This window comes from Melitaea cinxia, chromosome 2, assembly GCF_905220565.1.
Source record: "Melitaea cinxia chromosome 2, ilMelCinx1.1, whole genome shotgun sequence".
Lineage (NCBI taxonomy): Eukaryota > Metazoa > Arthropoda > Insecta > Lepidoptera > Nymphalidae > Melitaea > Melitaea cinxia.
The window spans coordinates 20,187,789-20,210,239 of NC_059395.1; the positions used below are offsets into that span (position 1 = coordinate 20,187,789).

At 31.4% G+C, this 22,451-nt stretch overlaps 3 protein-coding genes across 3 annotated transcripts in view; 1 reads left to right on the forward strand and 2 right to left on the reverse strand.

Annotated features, from left to right (window-relative positions):
* Window positions 1-194, reverse strand: part of LOC123662644 — a 29,146-nt gene extending 28,952 nt beyond the window's left edge. The window contains exon 1 of the mRNA XM_045597457.1: window positions 37-194. The gene's annotated coding sequence lies outside the window, so the exon portion shown is untranslated. The remainder of the gene's footprint in view (window positions 1-36) is intronic.
* Window positions 195-627: 433 nt separating this feature from the next.
* LOC123661335 (apoptosis regulatory protein Siva-like) lies at window positions 628-2,095 on the forward strand. Its single transcript, XM_045596301.1, has 4 exons — window positions 628-884; window positions 969-1,114; window positions 1,508-1,659; window positions 1,923-2,095. The coding sequence occupies exons 1-4, from the start codon at window positions 776-778 to the stop codon at window positions 1,960-1,962; spliced, it is 447 nt and encodes a 148-aa protein (XP_045452257.1). The 5' UTR covers window positions 628-775; the 3' UTR covers window positions 1,963-2,095.
* A 477-nt stretch (window positions 2,096-2,572) lies between these two features.
* On the reverse strand, window positions 2,573-21,708 carry LOC123666699 (cytochrome b5-like). Its single transcript, XM_045600768.1, has 4 exons — window positions 21,450-21,708; window positions 11,998-12,086; window positions 11,466-11,576; window positions 2,573-3,511 (listed from the first exon to the last, which is right to left on the reverse strand). Exons 1-4 carry the CDS (start codon window positions 21,564-21,566, stop codon window positions 3,436-3,438), a joined length of 393 nt encoding a protein of 130 aa, XP_045456724.1. The 5' UTR covers window positions 21,567-21,708; the 3' UTR covers window positions 2,573-3,435.
* Between the last annotated feature and the right edge of the window lie 743 nt (window positions 21,709-22,451).

Consider the following 22,451-nt stretch of genomic DNA (forward strand, 5'->3'; position numbering starts at 1 on the left):
TATTATACTTCATTATTTATATCACCAATACACTACCTGCTTTACAAACGAATATCGTGACTCTTATTCGAGATATTATGTGTTCTAATAAAATATTTCATGTATAATTTCGTAAAAATTTATTGACAGCAACACATCGATCGAAGGTGCCTTGTTGGCAGTGTAGCCATGTTAATTTTGTAACAAATAATCGGATACAATAATAAATTATAGCTTTATGACTTGTTTTCATTTTATTGCGCCTAAATATATGAATACATTATACATACACTAGTATTTGAATAATACGTAACATGATAGTACATATTTACATACCACTGTACATTAAAATATTTTTTTTTACGTAAATTTACAGTTCTTTCAAGGTTTAATAAAGCTAACATTAATATATGCTTCGATACATTTAATCATTTGTATTTTAATCATATGTAATGTAATAAAATAAACCTTTTGTTGTAATTGATGAAGAAATATTGTAATGAATTTTTTTTCAGTTCCAAGTATTGAATCAAAATACTTTATTATTAATGGAATTGTCAGTGTCAACTGTCTGACTGACACTAGGCTGTATGGATTATAGTCCTTTGCCTTTCCCTATTGGGGATAAATTTTAAAACAACATGTCTGACTGACATTCACGAGTACAAACACTGACATTTTAAGCTTTGGTCTTGTTTATATTTTTATATTTTATTTTATTAATAAGTTTTTTTTACCTACTCTTTTTCTAACTTTAAGTTTATTTTCATAGAGTGTTTTCGATAGTTACTGAATTATGGCCAAAAGACCTAATCCTTACACAGACGACTTTATTCAACAAAGTAAAACACACGTAGGCCTTAGGCAATTGAATAACAATGAGGATGGATTACGAAAAGTTTACGGTAAAATTTGGTAAAAGTTTACACTTGTAAGCTATTTATTTCTTCCAATATTACCTTATATATGTATCTGTATACAAATTGCAGAAAAAACGTTAGAACTATTGTTCCGCGGAGCAAAAAAAGCACAAAACAGTACACAACATTGTGAAACTATACATGTTGAGCGAAAAGATGGTATGAAACAATTGTTCATTGGCAAAGACGGTACTCTATTACACTTTGGAAATATGGTAATAATCTTTTTATACTTCAATATCAGAGGGTTTTGAGTAATCTTCCACAGTTAATATGGCAAGCATTTATTTTTTATTTTGTCAAGCAGAATCTAACTACCTACAATCTAACGTATATATTATTTTTGTTACAATATCAATCTTATTAGTTTTTAACTGCAAACTAAATAAAAAATTTGTGGACTAAGCAGTCGGCTGGTAGAAAATACACTAGGTATATAAGCTATAAATCATAATATCAACAATGGTAAAAACATACTTGTTACAATTCCATAAATGCACTTTTGGTATGTGTTAATGTTGTTAAATGAAATTGTACTAAAATTTTCCAAATATAACACTAAACATTCCTTTCTAGTAATATGTACCATTACCATTTTTCTCTTCTAGGCAAGAGACAAGAATATCCAAGTGCAATATTGTAGTTGTAAGGGGCTAAAGGTGGACTGGTGCTCTTACTGTGAAATACCACTGTGTGTTGTATGTCAGCACCTGTGCGGAGTCTGCCAACAATCCTACTGTTCAAAGTGTTCACTAATCGGGTAAGTTTTTCAAATTGTACTTGTGCTATTTATATTGAATATACTTGTTTATGAAGACCTCTTGATATCTTGTGCCTTCAACAGAGCTGAAAAACAGAGGGCACTGTACAAATTATCCAAAAAGACCTTTTAGGATATAAAAATTAAGAAACAATGTGTAAACAGTAATTAGCTATAAGCATATTGAGTAAAAATAATAATTATAAAGAAAATTCTTAATTTATTGTGGTACAATTTTATTAATTAACTTTTAATTTTTTCAGGCAGGAGGGCTCAGAAGTTTGTGTTTCATGTTACACTTAAAATTATAAAGTTTATAGTTATTTAGTGCTAATTGTTGAATAATACATAATGTGATAATCAGTTACGGGCTAAGAGCCTTTAAGTGTATACTTAGTACTATTAAATGAGAGAAATAAAATATTTTTGATTTAAATTTATTATTTTTTATATTTAATTTTCATATAAAATACATTCAAGACCTTTAATTAATAACTTTTACTTTACAAATTATTCAAACTGTAAAAAACAAACATTCCAATTTTATTTTATTTTTTATAGATATAAAAGTCATACAGATGTTTCCTTGGATATATTTTGTTTTAGTTTCTTAGCACAGAAAGAAAATTATAATACACAATATTATTTTTATTTTAACATAATTATTTTAGGTGTTTAAACGACTTAAATAATATATGTAAACTTACACCCATATTGTAGCTAATATAATAATATATCTAATATAAACATAATAATAATAAATTTATTGAATATTTTGTATCGTCAACGGATGGGTAGTTATGGCCAGTTTTATCTAAAATAAATTAAAGTAAAAAACAAAATAAAATGAAACTTACACCCAAAATTGTATTTTAAAATTTATAGACTGAAAAAAAGGATATATAAATAAATATAATAGTATAATTGGTGTTTATTTTGTATTATAATACTATAACCATCGCAAATTATACACTAGCAACACTCAAGTATAAATCTTCATATAAATACCGTACACAATAATTGACAAATTAACTAACAGTTAACACACCATGAAGTTGAAAACTCAGCACCACATCACAATAATTATAGAAAATATAGACACACAAAATTTATTTAAACTTTAAACCAAATCCCAACAACTCTTACATCTAATTACAGATAAATAAACATTATTAATTATTTCCTAATAAATAGATTTTTAAATAATTATTTATGAATTCTGTAGATATACACATTTACGTCCCTTTAATTAAAATGGCGTTGCGTTTAAGGAAAATGGCGAGAAACCTCTGAACCTCTGACAATTTTAATTATAATATGCTTACAAAGAATATATTTTAATTTAGTTTAAAACAAAGGAATATTCATTTAGTTTGATAATGTAATAAATGCAACTGCATAATATTGTGACATAGAGAAATACAACGTATATACAATTGATGTTAAACAAATGTATTTTATTTTTACAAAAAAAAAACATCGTCATTTACTTAGCACTGTTGTAACGTCAAAAATATCACTTATTACTGATCTTAAACAAAGCTATTTACATTCAATTAGCTAAAGTAAATCGCTTTATTATTTTACATTAGTGTAGCGACTGAAAGATTCGCGGCGAGCCATTCGTTTCAAAAAGTATTCATTAAAAATATGAAATTGTCTATGCCTTACAAAATAAAGCAAAAAAAAAAAATTGAAAACAAATTAATTAGATTTGGCGTTTCACGGTTACAGTTATATTTTAGTTCGCTCGTCTGACACCACAGTCGGGTCACACTACAGGAACAGGTACCGGTAGAGCAGCGTCGCCGCCACGCCCAGCAGCAGCGGCACCATCCACGCGCTCCACGCACTGTCAACAATTTAAATAATTAATATATAACATACTAACATAACGATATAATTAAGTACAAGTTACGGTTATTTTATTGCGCGGTACGCTCATATATTTTTTAACCGACTTCAAAAAAGGAGGAGGTTACTCAATTCGACCGTGTATGTATGTATGTATATCTATAATATAAAAATGAGTCGCTGAATGTGTTGCTAAGCGCAGAACTCGAGAACGGTTAGACCGATTTCGCTAATTCTTTTTTTTAAATATTCCTTGAAGTACGAGGATGGTTCTTACGGAGAGAAAAATTCTAAAAAAAAAAAAATTAAATTTCCTGAAAAAGTCTAAAAACAACACTTTTCTATACTCCCATACAAAAGATTTGTGATAATACTTAAAAGTCACTGTTAGGCGATACGAAGTTCGCCGGGTCAGCTAGTTTAATATATTTATGTATGTTCGGGAATAACTTCGTCGTTTATGAACCGTTTTTGATAATTCTTTTTTTGTTGGAAAAGAGATATACCAAGGGTGGTAGTATGATAAGGAAACCACGATCTGACGATGGAACCCCAGAGAAATTGAGGGGAACCCTCGAAAATTGTAGTGGAGACTAGTGCGTTTGTTAATTTTTTTCGTCTATTTACGTTGTATTACTTGTCGATGTAATTGAAGTCGGTTTTTTCGTTTGTTAGCAAACACAATTATAGTTAAAATGAAGCAACTACTTCGATTATTTAGAATGCAGATTCTGCAAAGAAAAATCTCAGCAGTTATGCTTAAAAAAAACGATTAAAATTTTTATTTTAAAATAGCTAGTACAATGATAAAATCACGACTATTATACATCTACATGATAGTATTCCGGGACAAATTAAAATCCTGCACGAGGCCTGAATGAATACACTTTTTGTGCTATTCTTAGTCGTAATTTGCAAGTTTATCATTCACATTCAAGATAAATAACGGTGCAAAATTTAAATACCGCTGCCGTCATCTCATTGTTACCGCGTTGAGATATGTATGTTGATATGTAACTCTTCTATCCTATCTAGTATAGCATGGTTGGCATTTTATAAATAAACATGTCTATTTACTTTATATAATTCAAACAAAATCGTTTTGAAACTGCAAAAAGTAATAATGCAATTTCAGATTTTATACAATTCTTATTTCTACAAAACTCACATACAGGTAACAGATATAAAAAATTCAAATGTGTGAAGTTATTGCCTTTTTTTCACAAACAAAACAACAAACTGTGCCAATGGGCTAGTCGATATTTTTTTTATAATCTGTTTCAATAAAAAATTACCTAAGTTTATTTTTATTTATTAACGTTGTTATTTTAAAATATATTAAATTCAAATATCCATACAAATTAATAAAATTGGAGTGTCTGTTTGTAATATTAAAATAACCGCTAACTAACAGACTATGTATGTGTTCATCTGTTCCCTTATATCCCCAAACTACTTGTCATATTTAGACATATTATATTGGTTATATCTAAAGGACATAAAGTCATGTACAATTTTTTTATCGTACTCGGGTTTTAGTTTGTAACTTTATTTATTTTGTATCTCTTTATTTCGATTTAATATAAAAAAAAAACGAATTCTTTAGACCACACAACTGAAGTTATACTTCTTTAGCAATAGGTCTGCACAATAAGCCTGCACTGTGTCACATATACGAAACGTTAATGGCAATGAGAGAAAAAGAGAAAGAAAATGTGTGCTCGCGCCTTTCTCTCTTGCTCCGTTCGCCTCGCCCGATCATACTTTTCGTAACGCTCTCGTCACGCATTCACCAGCTTACTTCCCAAGTGAAGCGTGCGTACAGAAGTTTTACTTCGTATGATGATTTAAATTTATTCTAATATTCCGACTAAAACCATTTTCCGTGTTAGAAGGCTCAACGAGGAAACTATTAAGCCTTGTGAAATTTAAGTAAATGTAAAAAATAAGAAAATAAAATAAAAAGAAATATTGATTTTTGCTAGCACACGAAAAAAAACCGACTTCAATTACATTGAAAAAGTATTACAACATAAGTAGACGAAAAAATTAACAAATACACTAGTCTTCACTACGATTTTCGAGGGTTCCCCTCGATTTCTCTAGGATTCCATCATCAGATCCTGATTCCCTCATCATGGTACCACCCTTGGGATATCCTTTTCAACAAAAAAAGAATTATCAAAGTCGGTTCATAAACGAAGAAGTTATCCCCGAACATACATAAAAAAAATGGTCGAATTGAATAACCTCCTCCTTTTTTTAAGGTCGGTTAAAAAAGAATGTAATAAATCTTGCGAAATGTCAAAATAAATCGAACCGTTCGAGTGACTTCAAGTTCATAATATTTCGCGGTATATATCAGTTTCCATGTGCATCATTTAAAAATTTATTTAAGAATTTTATAACGCTTTTACTAAATGCATATGGATACATACACGGTACATATACCAAAATGAAATTTTTTACAATTTTTTTCTGTCTGTCTGTTTGTTCCGGCTAATTTCTGAAACGGCTTTACCGAATTTGACGGGATTTTTACTGGCAGATAGCCGATGTAACAAGGAGTAACTTAGGCTAATTTTATTTTAGAAACATTTTTATTTTGTAACTCTGCGAGCTAAACGATTTTTTTTTAACTCCACGTGAACGAAGTCGCGGGCACAGCGAGTATGAAATAAAATGCTATGAATATGTTATGAATAAGCGTGTAGAATAACATACTTATTCGAAAAGTACAATATGTTGGCACTTGGCAGAAGCATTCGTAGCACGATAGGATGAAATATTGATAACGTAGATCGATACGCGTTACGAGATAGTGATACAAATAACTTTTGAAGTGAATATAGATTACGTACGAGTAGAAAAAATTGTTACTGAACTTGAACTACATACTTCTTTTAAATTGATTTTGTTTGTGTTTTGAATTGTATATTAATAATAGTATGTACTATGTATATGTTGTTTAATTTAATGGGTTTCGCTTGTGTCCAGTCGACACTAGATGTAAAGACTCTTAAAATATCATGATTCACATTCAGTCAGCCTGTATTAACCCGCAACTGGGCGTAAGCCTCTTTCTCCGTGTAGGTGAAGGCTTGGAGGGTAATCTACCATATAACCATAACAACCGGGACCGACAGTTTAACGTGCTCTACGAGGCACAGTGGGAACAACCAGAAACAGGCATCCAAAGCGGACGACAAATATTTGTACAAATACAATTCATCCCAAGCTGGAATCGAATCCGCAAACCGCCGGTGTATAGGCTTTGACACGGCATATGCACCACTACGCCAGGGCGGTTGTTCGTAAAATATAGTGTTCGACTCCTAACTAGGTACCTCATCTTCAAATGAAAGGTTCTGTAGGTAAGATCACATTACAAGTAAAGAAAAAATGGATCCTGGATCATTTTTAAATTTGACTTAGTTTAAATAGACGAGCTAGGTACTTTGATAGACTCGTTCCGCATGATACCTTTCGTGAGCGAGGGAGTACGGCTATAATTTACAATCAAAACATTCTACGAGAAAAATAATTAGTTTCCATATGCGGTCCTTTTAGGGCTAAGAAAAATGGTATCGTACGGTTATGCAGATGTATGTTGCACGAGTAGCTCGTATCAAAGACAAAGTCAAATTATAAAATGGGCTAAGATTTTTTTTCACACTGGATCTGTTACACCTACAGACCGGCCCGCCGTTGAAGGAACGTAGAAGTCGAACAACCTATATAAGAAATCTTTATTTTTTATAGTCTTTGTTATATGAGAAATATAATTTAGAACAAAAATACTTCTAAGGATTGCATGTTAATTTTTAATAAAGTAAAAAAAAAAACATAAAACCTCTAATAAAAATGCTTTGTAGTATGTAAGCTAAGTCGCGTCTACACAATGTTAAAAAATTTAGAATGAAGATTTAAATAAAAGTCACGATCATATTAATTAAAAATGAACGAGCCCAGTAAAAAACCTACAGACAAATAACGAAAAAAAAAAACCGATTAAGATAACATTTCATTAGGTATTTTCCTGCTTGTTTTTTTTTACAACGAGGAAGTTATGTATTTAAAACGAGAAGTACCTACGTGTGATTTATTTGCTTTCATACCCACATACTTAGTTTATTATAAGTCAAACATTATACGCTTTATGAACGTATATATTTATATACATATTTATGTATTTCTGTGCTGTAAAAATGACAATACATACGACGAGCGCTAGTTAAAACCTCATTTCGATGCATTTGTTATTATTAATGAGCACACATAATATTGTTAATTACCAACCCAACAGCTGAATGATTTATAATAGCATATAACGTAAATTTTTTTTTATAAAAAAATAAATAAAGATTCCTTAATATATAAACTTTGATACTACTGAAATTTACAATTGATTTTTGTTGTTATTATTTTAAAGTAATTGTAAGAATAGTATGCATTGTAAATATAGTAAAAATTAACAAGTTGTCACTGTCAATAAATCTGTAGAACGATCGGTATAATTCAAAAGCAACAGACTATCTCACTAGAATTCATCATCTTTATTTATTTTATCTGTACAAAATAATTTCTTTTCAAAGTGAAAGAAATCTCTTTCTATATTTCTGTTGTTGTTTTCTGTGTTCTTTTTTATTTCTATATTTATGTTTTTTTGGCGCGAACTTGTGGAGGCCTATGTCAAACAGTGGACTGCAATAGGCTGAAATGATGATGATGATGATGATGATATTTCTGTACATATATAATTGTTTGCTGACAAACAAAAAACCGACTTCGATTACATCGACAAGTAATACAACGTAGGTAGACGAAAAAATAGTCAAGTAAATACGCATTATCAAAGATTACTCCAAAAGTTGTAATCAGATCTCGATGAAATTTAAATGTGACCACATGATAAACATCGGCTTTTGATTAAATTAAAAATCATCAAAATCGGTACACCCAGTAAAAAGTAATGCGGATTTTCGAGGGTTTCCCTTGATTTCTCTGGGATCCCATCATCAGATCCTGGTTTCCTTATCACGGCACCACACTTAGGATATCTCATTTCCAACAAAAAAAGTAATATCACAATCGGTTCATAAACGAAGAAATTATCCCCGAACATAAATTAAATATATATATATATATATATATATATATATATATATATATATATATATACAGACGAAATGAGTAACCTCCTTTTTTGAAGTCGGTTAAAAAGTATAAAAATAATTAATAGGTATAAGTTATTGTGAGCAAAACCGCGATGAACGCGTAGCAAGAATATAATAAATAAATTTACTGAATGAAACTAATGTAATTTAGATGCGTGCATTTTAAAACTCAAACTTAATTTGTACACATTTTAAAAACTTATATACGAAAAATATAATTATATAAAGTACACTATGATATCATATAATTTATATGTTTATGCGAGCATATTTAGAGATTTAATTTAAAATAAAAATAACAAATTTAAGTAAATATGTTGATCTCCGATACAGTTTAATACAGATGTGGGGTGTAGGTGTTAACACACATACATACGGTGTCATATTATAAAACTACGAACCTCTTTGTATTTCGTAACCGAGTCACAAAAAAAAAAAAACAATAGAGATATAAATGAGCTCATACGAAATAGGAACAAGGTAGGAAAGAAAAAAAAAATTAGCACATGGTTCCGTGTAACAAAAAAAGGACAAGTAAAATTTGGTAAATTTAAATAACAAATTCGAGTAAATAATTAACTTTATTTCAAACGATTACAAACAGCATACCATTTACCGTATATATAGATCAATATTATTGCGTTTACAGATACAACTAAAACATAACAATATATAAATATATAATATTTTTTTAACTTTATACCTTACATTACATTTACTACAGCCGCTATAAACTAAATTACAGCCGTGTCGTGACTACTTTAAGCTTGTACATGACTGACAATAGAGATCATAGCTACGAGATTTCAACTTGCTTATATACAACAAATTTTTAAATAGAGTGTAAATAATATAGGATGTATAAAATAGCTCAGCTACAATAACACTACGCGATAAGCGAAAGGAACAGATTTTAGTATCACATTTTTGTTAACTTCGGTATATAAACTTAAATATATAAGCTCTTTACTAGTATCACACAGACCCATGTGCTTGGTTATATAAAGATACACTCCAAAATATAATTCAGTATACTGATTACAGTCCTAATGAGATCTTAAAACACCGTCAAATTGCAAGTGACGCAATTCTGGTAGTAAATTTTTTAAGTACAATTTTAATGTTTCCCTTTTGGATTTACATATTTATTTAATGCCCGTTATAATAATTTATTGGTAAGTACCTAAATATTAATGTAGTAGCCTTAATTCTCACAATATACGTTTTTTTTACAGGTTTGGTATTCTTCTAATTCGATGGTGTCATAAATCTATGACAATGAAATAAAAAAATGTTTGTAACTAAAAGGTCACATCTTCGACGTTTAAATTTAATAGATAGTAGATTTACACGTATAATTTATTATAGCCTCTTTCATATTAATATCGTTTAACATAGCATAACTTCATACCGCCGACCACTGGTCGTAAATCTATCTTTAGTGACGTGCGAATCGTAGGACTTTATGGCACTGACTGGTATTACCGACTCGGTTTAGAACAAATCACGAAATGATCTAAGGCCAAGGGTACTCATATTTTAGAACAAAGGCGGTGCGGTAACACTACTTTCACAATCAGTTTAGGTGGTATAGGGTGGTGGACTTTGTATTGCTTAGCATTTTCCTGTCCGCGTGCATTTTTCTGCTTTAATAATGGTCGTCTAATTCTATATCATTAAGTTTTGTAATCCGAATGTACGTTTGCCATGCCTTACTCCGTCCTTCCCTGACACCGTCATTATTTTTTGTCTCGTTATAGAATATCTACATCCTCTGTTGTACTAACGTCATCTTAGCGAGTGTTAAAGTTATACTTATCATTATTATCATCACGAAGATTACTCTCTCTGCTTAGTCTTCCTTTCCTAAAATATTCATGCACATTTCATACATAAAATTCTTTACTTATTCCTCATGCATGCTGAATTATATTTCGGTGCTTCCTATTGTTAGTATGAAGTGTAAATGGAATGGTAAATGATAATATTTATAAAATATATTCTATTCAATTTTTTAAACAAATCTTTTTTTTTTAATTAATTTTTAGATGTTTGTAAATTTTATAAAAATAAGCTGAATTTCAGAATATTCTGCGAGTATAATGACAAATTGTGCTTAATATTTTATTGTACGATAGCGACTTAGGAAATTTTAACGATGCAAAAAATATTGTTGTTGCCCTTGACATTAAGTAACCATTTATCTGTAGTTAAGTATTTGCACAATTATGTTTGAAGGAGGGTAACTATTAATATTGGGCCTATTTGGTATATTTAAGGAACCTCAATCTTTTAATTATATAATAATTAAATAAACTTAAATATCTTATTTTGCACTTTGTACAGTTGTTATTGTAAATTTTTGATTTAATTAAGATATTGATAAAATTTATGTTGGTATTGTATTTGTAACTATGTTATCTTCAACGTGACCTCAGACGCGAGTCTCATCGAGTAAGCGATTACATGTATATAACACATATTTTAGAAAATATTCATATGAATTATTTTATGGTTGGACTACTGATATTATATTTGGAAGATGATTCTGCACTTAAAAAATAAAAACAGTTACTTGAGGTAGCATCGACAAGCGATTTGGCATTGAGATTACAGAAAATAAAACCTAACTCCGAGAGCACCATTCTTGGTAACCAAGCATCTAGACTTAAGGAATGGTAATCTATGGACACTATTCTAGTTCGGTGATGGCGTGGCTCCGACTACAACAAGCGAGTGATGTCTGGGTGGTAGTGTCGTTAGGCGACTACGCACTTGCCCTGCTCCTGCTTCTGGTCGTTGTTCCATTGCGCCGCGAAGGCCGCCTTCGACTGCGTGCGGTCTGCTTCCACCAGTTCGCCTATTTTGTACTTCTTCATTAAAGACCTGTTTGAAAATTAAGAAATTTATTCAAGAGATTAAAAAAAAAATCACGCACCACGCTGCTTTTTTTTATGTCACTAGGTCGGCAAACAAGTGTACGGCTCACCTGATGGTAAGCGATTACCGTAACTTATAGACGCCTGCAACACCAGAAGCATCGCAAGCGCGTTGCTGACCCAATCCCAATCCCCCAGGAGCTCTGGTCACCTTACTCACCAACAGGAACACAATACTGCTTGAAAACAGTATTATTAAATGCTCCACTGCGGGATGACATATTTAAGGACTAACTACTAAACTAAGTAACTTGCGGGTCTAGGTTGTCTAAAACAAGTTAACAGAACGTTACAAAAATGTATTATTTTGAATTTTGAGGGATTATTCTTAAAATGAATATGTAGTAACGTAAGCATTTCTTAGTTACCTTGCGTCGGAACTGTGGCTGACGTCTTCAAATGGCTCTGTCGCATCTTTTCCCGCCAACTCTAAGAGCACTTCCTCTCCTCCGGGATGCTGGTGAGAGATAAAACTAATATAATTAACATTGTCTCTTTGAGTGTTATAACTTGTAAAAAGTCGGTGTAATGGTCACAGAACCAACCCTTAACACTGGCGGTCGTGTAATTAGTTGCGCAAAAACAGATAATTTTCATATTACTTGGACCCATTGAGTGCGAAGCCCTTTCATAATATTTATATTAGAATCACAGACTGTTTTCTTAATTTCTAAATTATTATTTAAAATCCTACATATCTTTATATACACACGAATGCATCACATAAAAAATATATAAAATAGTTTGTATTCATTACGAATCGAAACAGAAACCAAACGTGTTAAATGCGGCCATTTTGTTTATATAATGAATTTACAATGTTTTTATAAGATCTGAGTCATGTACTCATAATAGAAATAGAGTGAAAGAAACCACATACTAAATAATTGAGTATGTACTGCATAGCTAAGATATTTCACACTCACACTTATTTACACTAAAACGAGTTCCCCGGTTAGATATTCTCCTGTGTCCTCTTGCATATGATGCATATGCATTTCTATAATAAAAATACTAAGACAAGTCAGAAAATTATGATTACTCAGGAATAACGTGTATTGATAAAATTTGCGACAGCTTGTAAGTGTTAAGTGGGTATATACGTTTAGATTTATGTGTGCACTTATATATGCTTGTGTATTCATTTATCTATAATATAAAAATGAGTCGCTGAATGTGTTGCTAAGCGCAAAACTCGAGAACGGTTGGACCGATTTCGCTAATTCTTTTTTTTAAATGTTCCTTGAAGAACGAGGATGGTTCTTACGGAGAGAAAAATTCTAAAAAAAAAAAAATTTAAATTTCCTGAAAAAGTCTAATAACAACACTTTTCTATACTCCCATACAAAAGATTTGTGATAATACTTAAAAGTCACTGTTAGGAGATACGAAGTTCGCCGGGTCAGCTAGTTTATTTATAAAGAAAGATACAATACAAGATGTAAAAGGCGATCTTATCGCTAAATAGCGATTTCTACCAGACAACCGTTGGGTACTGGACACGATACACTAGCAGCGGTTAGAAGTGAGCACAAATTAAGGAGGAAAAATCAATAGTAAATAGGTAAAAAAAAAAAAAAAAAAAACTAAGATATGATAGATATATATTCATTCAGTTTGTTATTATATTAGTTTCAATTTTTCCTTCGCCTATCTACAAACGTCCTTTCTTATAGGTATACCCTCATTTTATGCAACATAACTGTTATGTACTTGTAAAATATTAAAATAAAAGAACAGTACACAATTGCTGAGCACATTACTGTGTAACCGGACATTTAACTAAAAAATGCCGGTTGAAGAACTATGTTTAATTTGTATTTGTATCGAAATCGATCTCTTTCAAATTTTCGAATCGGAAAATAAACTCTACTATTACATTTGTCTTACACAAAGAAATCGTAAAAGATTTATATTATTGACCTACGTGTCATTGGCTACGTCATCTGCTCTCTATTCGCAACTGAATAAGTAATAGAATAATTCTTATCGTATCTATCACTACATTAGTAGAATACCAAAACTGTCAAAAACTATTCGCTTCAGCCTGCAATATCCCACTACTGGGCATAGGCCTCTTTCCCTATGTAGGAGAAGGATCAGAGCTTAATCCACCACGCTGCTCCAATGCGAGTTGGCGGATATATTCTCTACTATGAGTAACGATCGCTATCAGCCGGCCTAGCATGCATACAACGAGATATCTCTTGACGAGAGAGAGAGTTAATGTCTACATCGAGTATTTTCTCGATTACCCTAACATGCGCACTACGAGAGACAAAATTCTCTTCCGAAGACTTCGCCTTGTCGAGTAGAGAAACATTATCAACCATAATCCCAACTGAATATCATTCTTATATCTTATGTAGTAAAGTTGAATTTACAAGGTTATTGACCAATTTCAACGAGTGACACATGTTTTATTTAACAATGTTCTCGGCTTTTTGGCTAAGATAAAAAGTGTATATCTAATTTAAAAAATCTAATATGGAAAATAAAACGGCGTAAGTAAATGAATTTAATTATATATGTAAAACAATATGCTCGTGTTGTGCTTTATATCTTGTCGCACATTAGATAATTGTAATTCTATCACGCATTGTTTTTTTTTGTTTTTTTTTTTTAATTTTTAAAATTTTTTGAATTTTCGTTTTTTTTTTTTTTTGATTATTGATTTTACTTTTATTCTATTTAATTTTATTTTTAGTTATTGATTTTTTTAATATAATTTTGTTTTGTTTTTTATTCTGAATGTTGTCTTGTCTTGTTGTACTAACCCAATATGGACTTATACTTTGGTCTGAAATAAAGTATTATTATTATTATTATTATTTAGAATAAGAAGCAACAGGGCGCAAATACGTTTTTTGTGTCATTATATGGCACACTTCACTCGACTTTTCTCATTTCCCGCTCTTCGTATACCGAAATTATATAATTATAATAGGGAAACGCCATGGTATACAAAAAATAGGCACCCGGTTTTATTTATTTTTTATTTATCGTCTTTCTCGTCGATAATATTGAAGACGAGAAGTTTCTCTTCCTAAAACGACTAAATTCGACAAAATTACGATGTCATGTTAGCTTCCGTAGAGATAAATATCACAGATCACTAAAATTTAATGATTATCTCTTCTTGACGTAACGAGAAGAGTATCGCTTGCACGCATGTTAGCTACTGTAGACATAGAGAGATAATACGAGAAAAGGGGTAGACAAAATTTTGTCGTGGCGCGCATGCTAGGCCTGCTGGTGTACATGATGACAACCGAGACCAACGGCTTAACGTGCTTTCCGAGGCACGGTGGGGAGACCTACAAGGACTGCACACAGACACCCAGACCACGGCAAACACCTATATGGCCAATACAAATGTTTGTCATGTGCGGGGATTGAACCCACAACCGCCAACGCAACAGGTACAATCAATGGCCGTTGCGCCAACGCGGCGTTGCAAAAACTATTATGTAGTCAATAAATCTTTCTCACGATATCGCGAATGGAATGGTCAAAATATTTTCTGTAATCGGTGTACTTGCTAGCGTTGTCGGATATATATTTATAAGTTTATTACCGGCTCCTATAAGCATACGTCCATTTGCCAGTCAATCACAAGTCTTTATCTATGGAGCTCCGAGCATTCCGAGTCCGACGTGCGCTGAAGTCGACGTATTGAAAGTATTATTACTGTTTATTTTTACAAAACTGAAATCGAATAGCTTAAACATATACAGTATGCACATTTTTATATCTTAACGACTTTACTAAACTAATTAAACCTGCTCAGGAAATTCGATAAACCAAGGTTAATTACATGAAAACGTGATAATTATACCTATAATTGGTTAATTTTCAGTTTAAAAAGACTAAAGCAAGTATCAATAAATAATACAATGAAAAAATATTTTGTTTATACAAACATTTCATCAGATTTTTTTTATTCCCAGGAATGGTATTTTTCTTCAAATTTGATTGATCCCAAGCAAAAAAAAATCTTTTCGTTCATAAATGACAGTTCTGAGGACGAAACATAAAAAATACATATACATATTATATATACTTCGAAATGTGTACCTACATAAGGATTAGCGTTCCAAAATAAATTAAAAATATATTAAATACAATCGAAGAATAAGATAAAAACGTACAACAGAACATTAGATAAAATGATAAAAGTCACAACATTCGTATATTCATTATGCGTCTTTATATTCAAGCAGCTTGGGCGCTTGGCATGCCGGGGAGGGTAGTTGATAATAAAATGCTATTAATGAGGTCGGCTGCAAGGATCGCGTTGGAATCTTCCAATAAGACGAATCGGGACTGGAATGGCATAAATTTAACCGCATTCTTTTAAAATAGAAGTGTACTTTTTAGTTTTCTCTCAAATTCGTTTTTAACGCTTATAACGAAAAACCGGTTTTTTAGTTGGTTCGGCAAACTTTTAACAAGATCTGCTGTGTTATGATAATTACATGTAAAATTAGTTATTTATAAGTATAAGGGAATATGACGGATGCACTCATCGAACAACCTTGACCGTGGCGCTTGCATAAGTGCCGGAATAACAGAAACTCAAAATGACCACCGAAAGACACAGTAAGTATCAATTTGACATATAAATCATAGTCAGTGTCTAAAAAAGTTTAAAAACTTATAAATTCACCTTCTCAGGGCAAGTCCCGAGAGGAGATTCCTTAAGTGACTACTTTAAAAAGCTTGGTAATTAGAAACTGTTGCCAAATTAAAGATTTTTCATAATTGGTAATGTAACAGTTTATTCTTTTAGACTATAAGATTAAGTACTGACCTCTATTTCTTTAGCTAAAAAATGTCTAAATCTCTGATAGCTCACGACTTTATTTTTAACCGACTTCCAAAAAAGGAGGAGGTTCTCAATTCGACTGTATTTTTTTTATTTTTTTTATGTATGTTACATCAGAACTTTTGACTGGGTGGAGCGATTTCGACAAATTTTCTTTTAATCGAAAGGTGGTGTGTGCCAATTGGTCCCATTTAAATTTATTTGAGATCTAACAACTACTTTTCGAGCTATATCTAATAATGCGTTTTTACTTGACGTTTTTTTCGTCGACCTACGTTGTATTATACCGCATAACTTTCTACTGGATGTACGGATTTTGATAATTCTTTTTTTGTTGGAAAGAAGATATCCCTAGTTTAGTACCATGATAGGGAAACTAGGATCTGATGATGAGATCCCAGAGAAATCGAGGGAACTTCTTGAAAATCCGCAATAACTTTTTATTAGTTTTACCGATTTTAATGATTTTTAATTTAATCGAAAGCCGAAGTTTATCATGTGGTCACATTTAAATTTCATCGAGATCTGATAACTACTTTTTGAGTAATCTTTGATAATGCGTTGTTACTTGACTGTTTTTTCGTCAATCTACGTTGTATTACTCGTCGATGTAATTGAAGTCGGTTTTTTTTTGTTTGCGAGCAAACACTATTATAGATTATCTGATCCCACAGACGTTAATGTCTTGCGAACTTTCAAACTCGTTAAGTTTCAAAAACATTTTCATTTTTTGCAATTTTATAATTATCTGAGAAGTTTTCTTAGTTTTTCGTTCCTCAAGAACCTTATCCAGTGTTCAGCCATTCTCATGTTTGCACTTAGCAACATGTTGAGAAATTCATTTTAATTTACATAGACTAGCTGAACCGCGTGGAATTTAACAAAAAAGTTAATTTTCAGTTCGCAGAGTTATAAAATAAATAATAAAAGGCCGGAGTAAATTAGTTAGCCGGAACAAACAGACAGACATTCTAAAAAATGTTATTTTGGTATTTGTGCCGTGTAAACGTCCATATGCACTTAGTAAAAAGCGGTTATTTTATTATTACAAACAAACACTCCAATTTTATTTATTTGTATAGAAGAAGATAGATAGTGAAAGTTTGGTTCAATATTTTATCAGTAGGTTTTTATTATTTGGACATTGCGGCATTGATTGATCGATGACATACTTGCAAAAATTATACCTACCGTTTCATTTATGAGACTGAGGAGAACACGTTTACATAACTATACACTATCATATAGCAATTAATATTACATTAAACGAATGTATTACTTTGTCTACATTTATAACCGACTTTGAAAAAGGAGGCGGTCACTCAATTTGACCGTATATATATTTTATGTATGTTCGGGGATAACTTCGTCGTTTATGAACCGATTTTGATCATTCTTTTTTTTTTTGTTGGAAAGGAGATATCCCAGGAATGGTACCATGGCACCATAATGTACCATGATAAACCAGGATTTGATGATGGAATCCTAGAGAAATCGAGTGAAACTTTCGAAAATCGTAGTGACTACTAGTGCGTTTGTTATTTATTTTTTTTTCGTCAACTTACCTCGTATTACTTGTCTATGTAATTGATGTCGATTTTTTTCGTTTGCGTGAAAACACAATTATCGTACATATCAAGTGATTGGTAAAAATGACGACAGTTTCGCTTTTCGCTTATTCTTATAGATAATATGTTCTATCACTTAAACTATTTTATATTTTAATATTGACTCATATGTCGAATTTATTGTCATTTCGAACACACAATCACAGCGGGAAAATAAATTATAAAGTATTAGCTATATCCTGCGCGCGTTGCTACGCTTTTTTTATGGTCGTGCCAACTCAGAAACTTTTGTGGGCTCATGCACAACACTTTGCTGAATATGACATGATCAAATGCATAGTTTACGATTCTATAAAGGACATACTTGACATACAAACATTCGTTTTTAACCGACTTTAAAAAAAAAGGAGGAGGTTCTCAATTCGACTGTATTTTTTTTTATGTATGTTACATCAGAACCTTTGACCGGGTGGACCGATTTCGACAATTTTTTTTTTTATCGAAAGGTGGTGTGTGTCAATTGGTCCCATTTAAATTTATTTGAGATCTAACAACTACTTTTCGAGTTATATCTAATAATGCGTTTTTACTTGACGCTTTTTTCGTCGACCTACGTTGTATTATACCGCATAGCTTTCTACTGGATGTACCGATTTTGATAATTCTTTTTTGTTGGAAAGGGGATATCCTTAGTTTGGTACCATGATAAGGAAACCAGCATCTGATGATGGGATCCCAGAGAAATCGAGGGAAACTCGAAAATCCGCAATAACTTTTTACTGGTTGTACCGATTTTGATAATTTTTAATTTAATCGAAAGCTGATGTTTATCGTGTGGTCACATATAAATTTTATCGAGATCTGATAACTACTTTTTGAGTAATCTTTGATAACGCGTAGTTACTTGACTATTTTTTCGTCGATCTACGTTGTATTACTCGTCGATGTAATTGAAGTCGGTTTTTTTTCGTTTGCGAGCAAACACAAGTTATATGTAAGTTATATTCCTAATACGTCGAATTAAGAATGCGATGGCACACCTAAGCGTTTCAGTTCCATTAACCTGAATTCGTAATTACGAGTAAAGTTTATTAGTTAAAAGTCAGCAGAAAACATACACAAATAATGATAAACTGATAATGAACTCGGTGACCTTTTTATATTGAAGACACGAGTTGACTCAATACTTATAATAATATGATAAAATGAAAGAAATAAAATACAAAAAAAAAATGCTGTTGCATTAATTTTTTTTAAATGATTCATCATACATCAAATTAATGAACTTTGACAGTCTGTAATATTAAGCATTTAAAACACTTAAAGTAGAAGCAATATTTATTATGTTGAATTATTGTTTTATAATAAACTAGCGACCCGCCCCGGCTTCGCATGGGTGCAAAAACTATCAGTGTTCCTCTACTATATTATGCATGTATTATACATATAAACTTTCCACCAGAATCACTCTAAAAACAAAACCGCCTCTAAATCCGTTGCGTAGTTTTAAAGATCTAAGCAGCTGTCCGTATGGACAGCGGGAAGTGACTTTGTTGTATACTATGTAGTGATATTTCAATAGTAAAAAAAACCTCCCGTGATCATGGTTGCTGTAAAGTATCCGAAAAGTCAGGCATCTTGAAAACTTAAACCACGATAAAATCCGAAATAGTTGTTTCATTATAATGAGTGAAATTTGCGTAAACATTAGAAAACAATTAATGTTTACTTTTAAAATTATTCAAACTGATTATTGAATATTTTTTTTTTATAAGTTAATCAAACTTTTTATTACTCACTTAATTACTCTATGTTCATTACTAATTGAATGAATTACCATGTTGATTATTTTTCACTTTCTACATTATTGAGACAAATTGAGTACCTATTGACACTCATATGAGTTGTTTCGATAGTGTTCATTTAATATTATGACTAACTTAAGGTTGCTGGATATATTACCTAAGTTTGTAATGTACTTAATGCTAGATGTAATTTTTTTTATTCATTAAGTATGTATTACAATGAATTAATGAATGAATGAAAAATGTATTACAAATTAAACATTTTTGTAGTGTTATAAAAATTATCTACTTTTACCATCCAAAAAACGATTGTTCACAAAATTTTCTTACCTAAAAGGGAAAGCCCATTTCAGGCCCACAGTGGACAACTGTCCTGAGAACTTTCTTTTGTCCAGAAATCTACCATAAAGAGACATGATTTTTGATAACATTTAAATAAGCGCCACTACAATCAGTAATGTTTCAATAAAAAAAGGGATATTATCGATAAATATAACAAAGTTGAGGTGTAATATTGCCCGAAGATAAAATATCTTTCTCGAATTTTGATTTATATGAAATATCGATCTTGATATTGATTTATAAGCAAATAAAATAAAATCAGGTTAAGTAAAAATAACGAGCGGCTGTTGGTAATTCTATAGAATTAACCAAAAGAAAACATTTATTATGGAACCAATGTGCACATTTGTTACTTTATTCAACAAAGATTTTAAAAAGTTTAAAACAGTTTTTTTTCCCAGATATCTAATACTGTTAAGATTTTAGAACACTCAAATTTTATACAATTTTTATGTCCACATTGGGCCTGACACTATGGAGAGTGGGCTTTCTGCTTTAATTTAATTGCATTTTTAACCAACTTAAAGTAAGAAAGAGTTTGTATGTTCATAAGTAAACTGATTTTTTTTTTTAATCAAACGAGCTAACTACCGACGTGGTTCTATATTTACTAAATTAGGATATAGCTATAAAATTCCAGAATATCGAAGAAATTCCATCAAACCACATTGCCACAATGCACATTGTTTTATTTCATTTTGCATAATTCTTTTCTGTTAAAAAGTTTTTACAACCTGGATAGTCATTTAGAAATATGGTGATGATCTGATTATAAACTTTAGAGATATTTTTTTAAAACCCCGTACAGATTTCAAAAAATAGTAATGTTTTTACTTAGTAAAGATACTGCTAACCATAAAACAGTAGTTTCTTAGTCTAATAAGGTTTTCTTTTTTAAAGAACGGACTACTAAGCTCTACAAAGTATGAAATAATATTTATAGGTACATAAAATTTTTCTTTTACTTCACAATTAATTTACGTGATAATAATATTTATTATTTAATTACGTGTAACAATAATACTTATTTACTAAGTAAGTATGCTAATTTACTAAATTTTACTAACGAAACAATTATTATAATTAAGTATTAAAATATAAAAAGAACTAAAGTTCTTCAATACAGTTTTACGGTCAATTACAGTTTCCAAACGGAAAATGACACGACCTTTTAGACGACTAATGATTTCTATTACAAGTTCTTTGTTTTATTACTTTATAGGAACGATAAAATTGTGACGCGTGTGTGAAATAAGTACATAAAATATGTTGCATACCTCGTCGAGAAACTTTGTGACATCGTATACTCCGTTGTGAATGATAAGTATAGCGTCTTCGCGGGAGTTGCGGCTCTTGAGCTCCTCTCGGGTGAATAATTTAACTTCTTCGCACATGATTTACTGTTATAATTTAAAATTTACTGAAAATGAAAATAGGACTGTCACCGCTTGGCTCAAATCTCAATGGAGTGAGCAAGAGGGAGGAGTAAGCACTTCTAAGAACTTCCGAAACCGAAGTGTCATGCTCATTACAATTCAAAATGGTGTCAAACTGTCGCAGTACTTGTCAATATGATAGATCATGGGTGCATTCCACTAAACGATCGCAACGAGTGTAACGCCCTTTCTGTCGTTCCACCGAAAGCCCGTCGTCGCGAGTGATCGCTCAACGTCATAGATGACGTCACTGTTCGCGACCATATCAGAGTCAGTTAGAGTAATTATGTCATCAAAACGTGGCAGGAATTTGAAAAAACCGTTCTCAAATTAAATTGTAAATATCATCAGAACTTGATGAACTTTCCAAGTCGTTATCGCTCATTTGCTTTCAAAAACGCAACGATTAATTCACGATAATCTATGTTGATTTAAGTTTTACTCCAATCCATGCAAAACATTTACTCACAACCCCCACAGCTACATGTTTTTATCATGCCGCCATATTGCTAGCACACGGCGCTCAAATATTATCGTTCGTACTCGTTCTAGCTATAAAATTCACCTACAATACCAGCGGCGTTTTTACGTCAGTGGAACGGCAATTTCAGTGGTTATGGTCGAGGGCGTTGCGGGCCTTTAATGGTAGGCACTCATATGAAAATTAATTTCGAAGTTGCCAGATTTATTAAGCTTATAGCAAGCTTATAGTTTTAGTTATATTTACCTTATATACTCTTTGGTTATAGTATATAATAAAAATATTTAAAGAAAGCAAGTTCAAAACCTGTAAAAATTCAAATTATTTGGGTTTGGGAAACTAGGCATTCGGAGTTAAAGAAT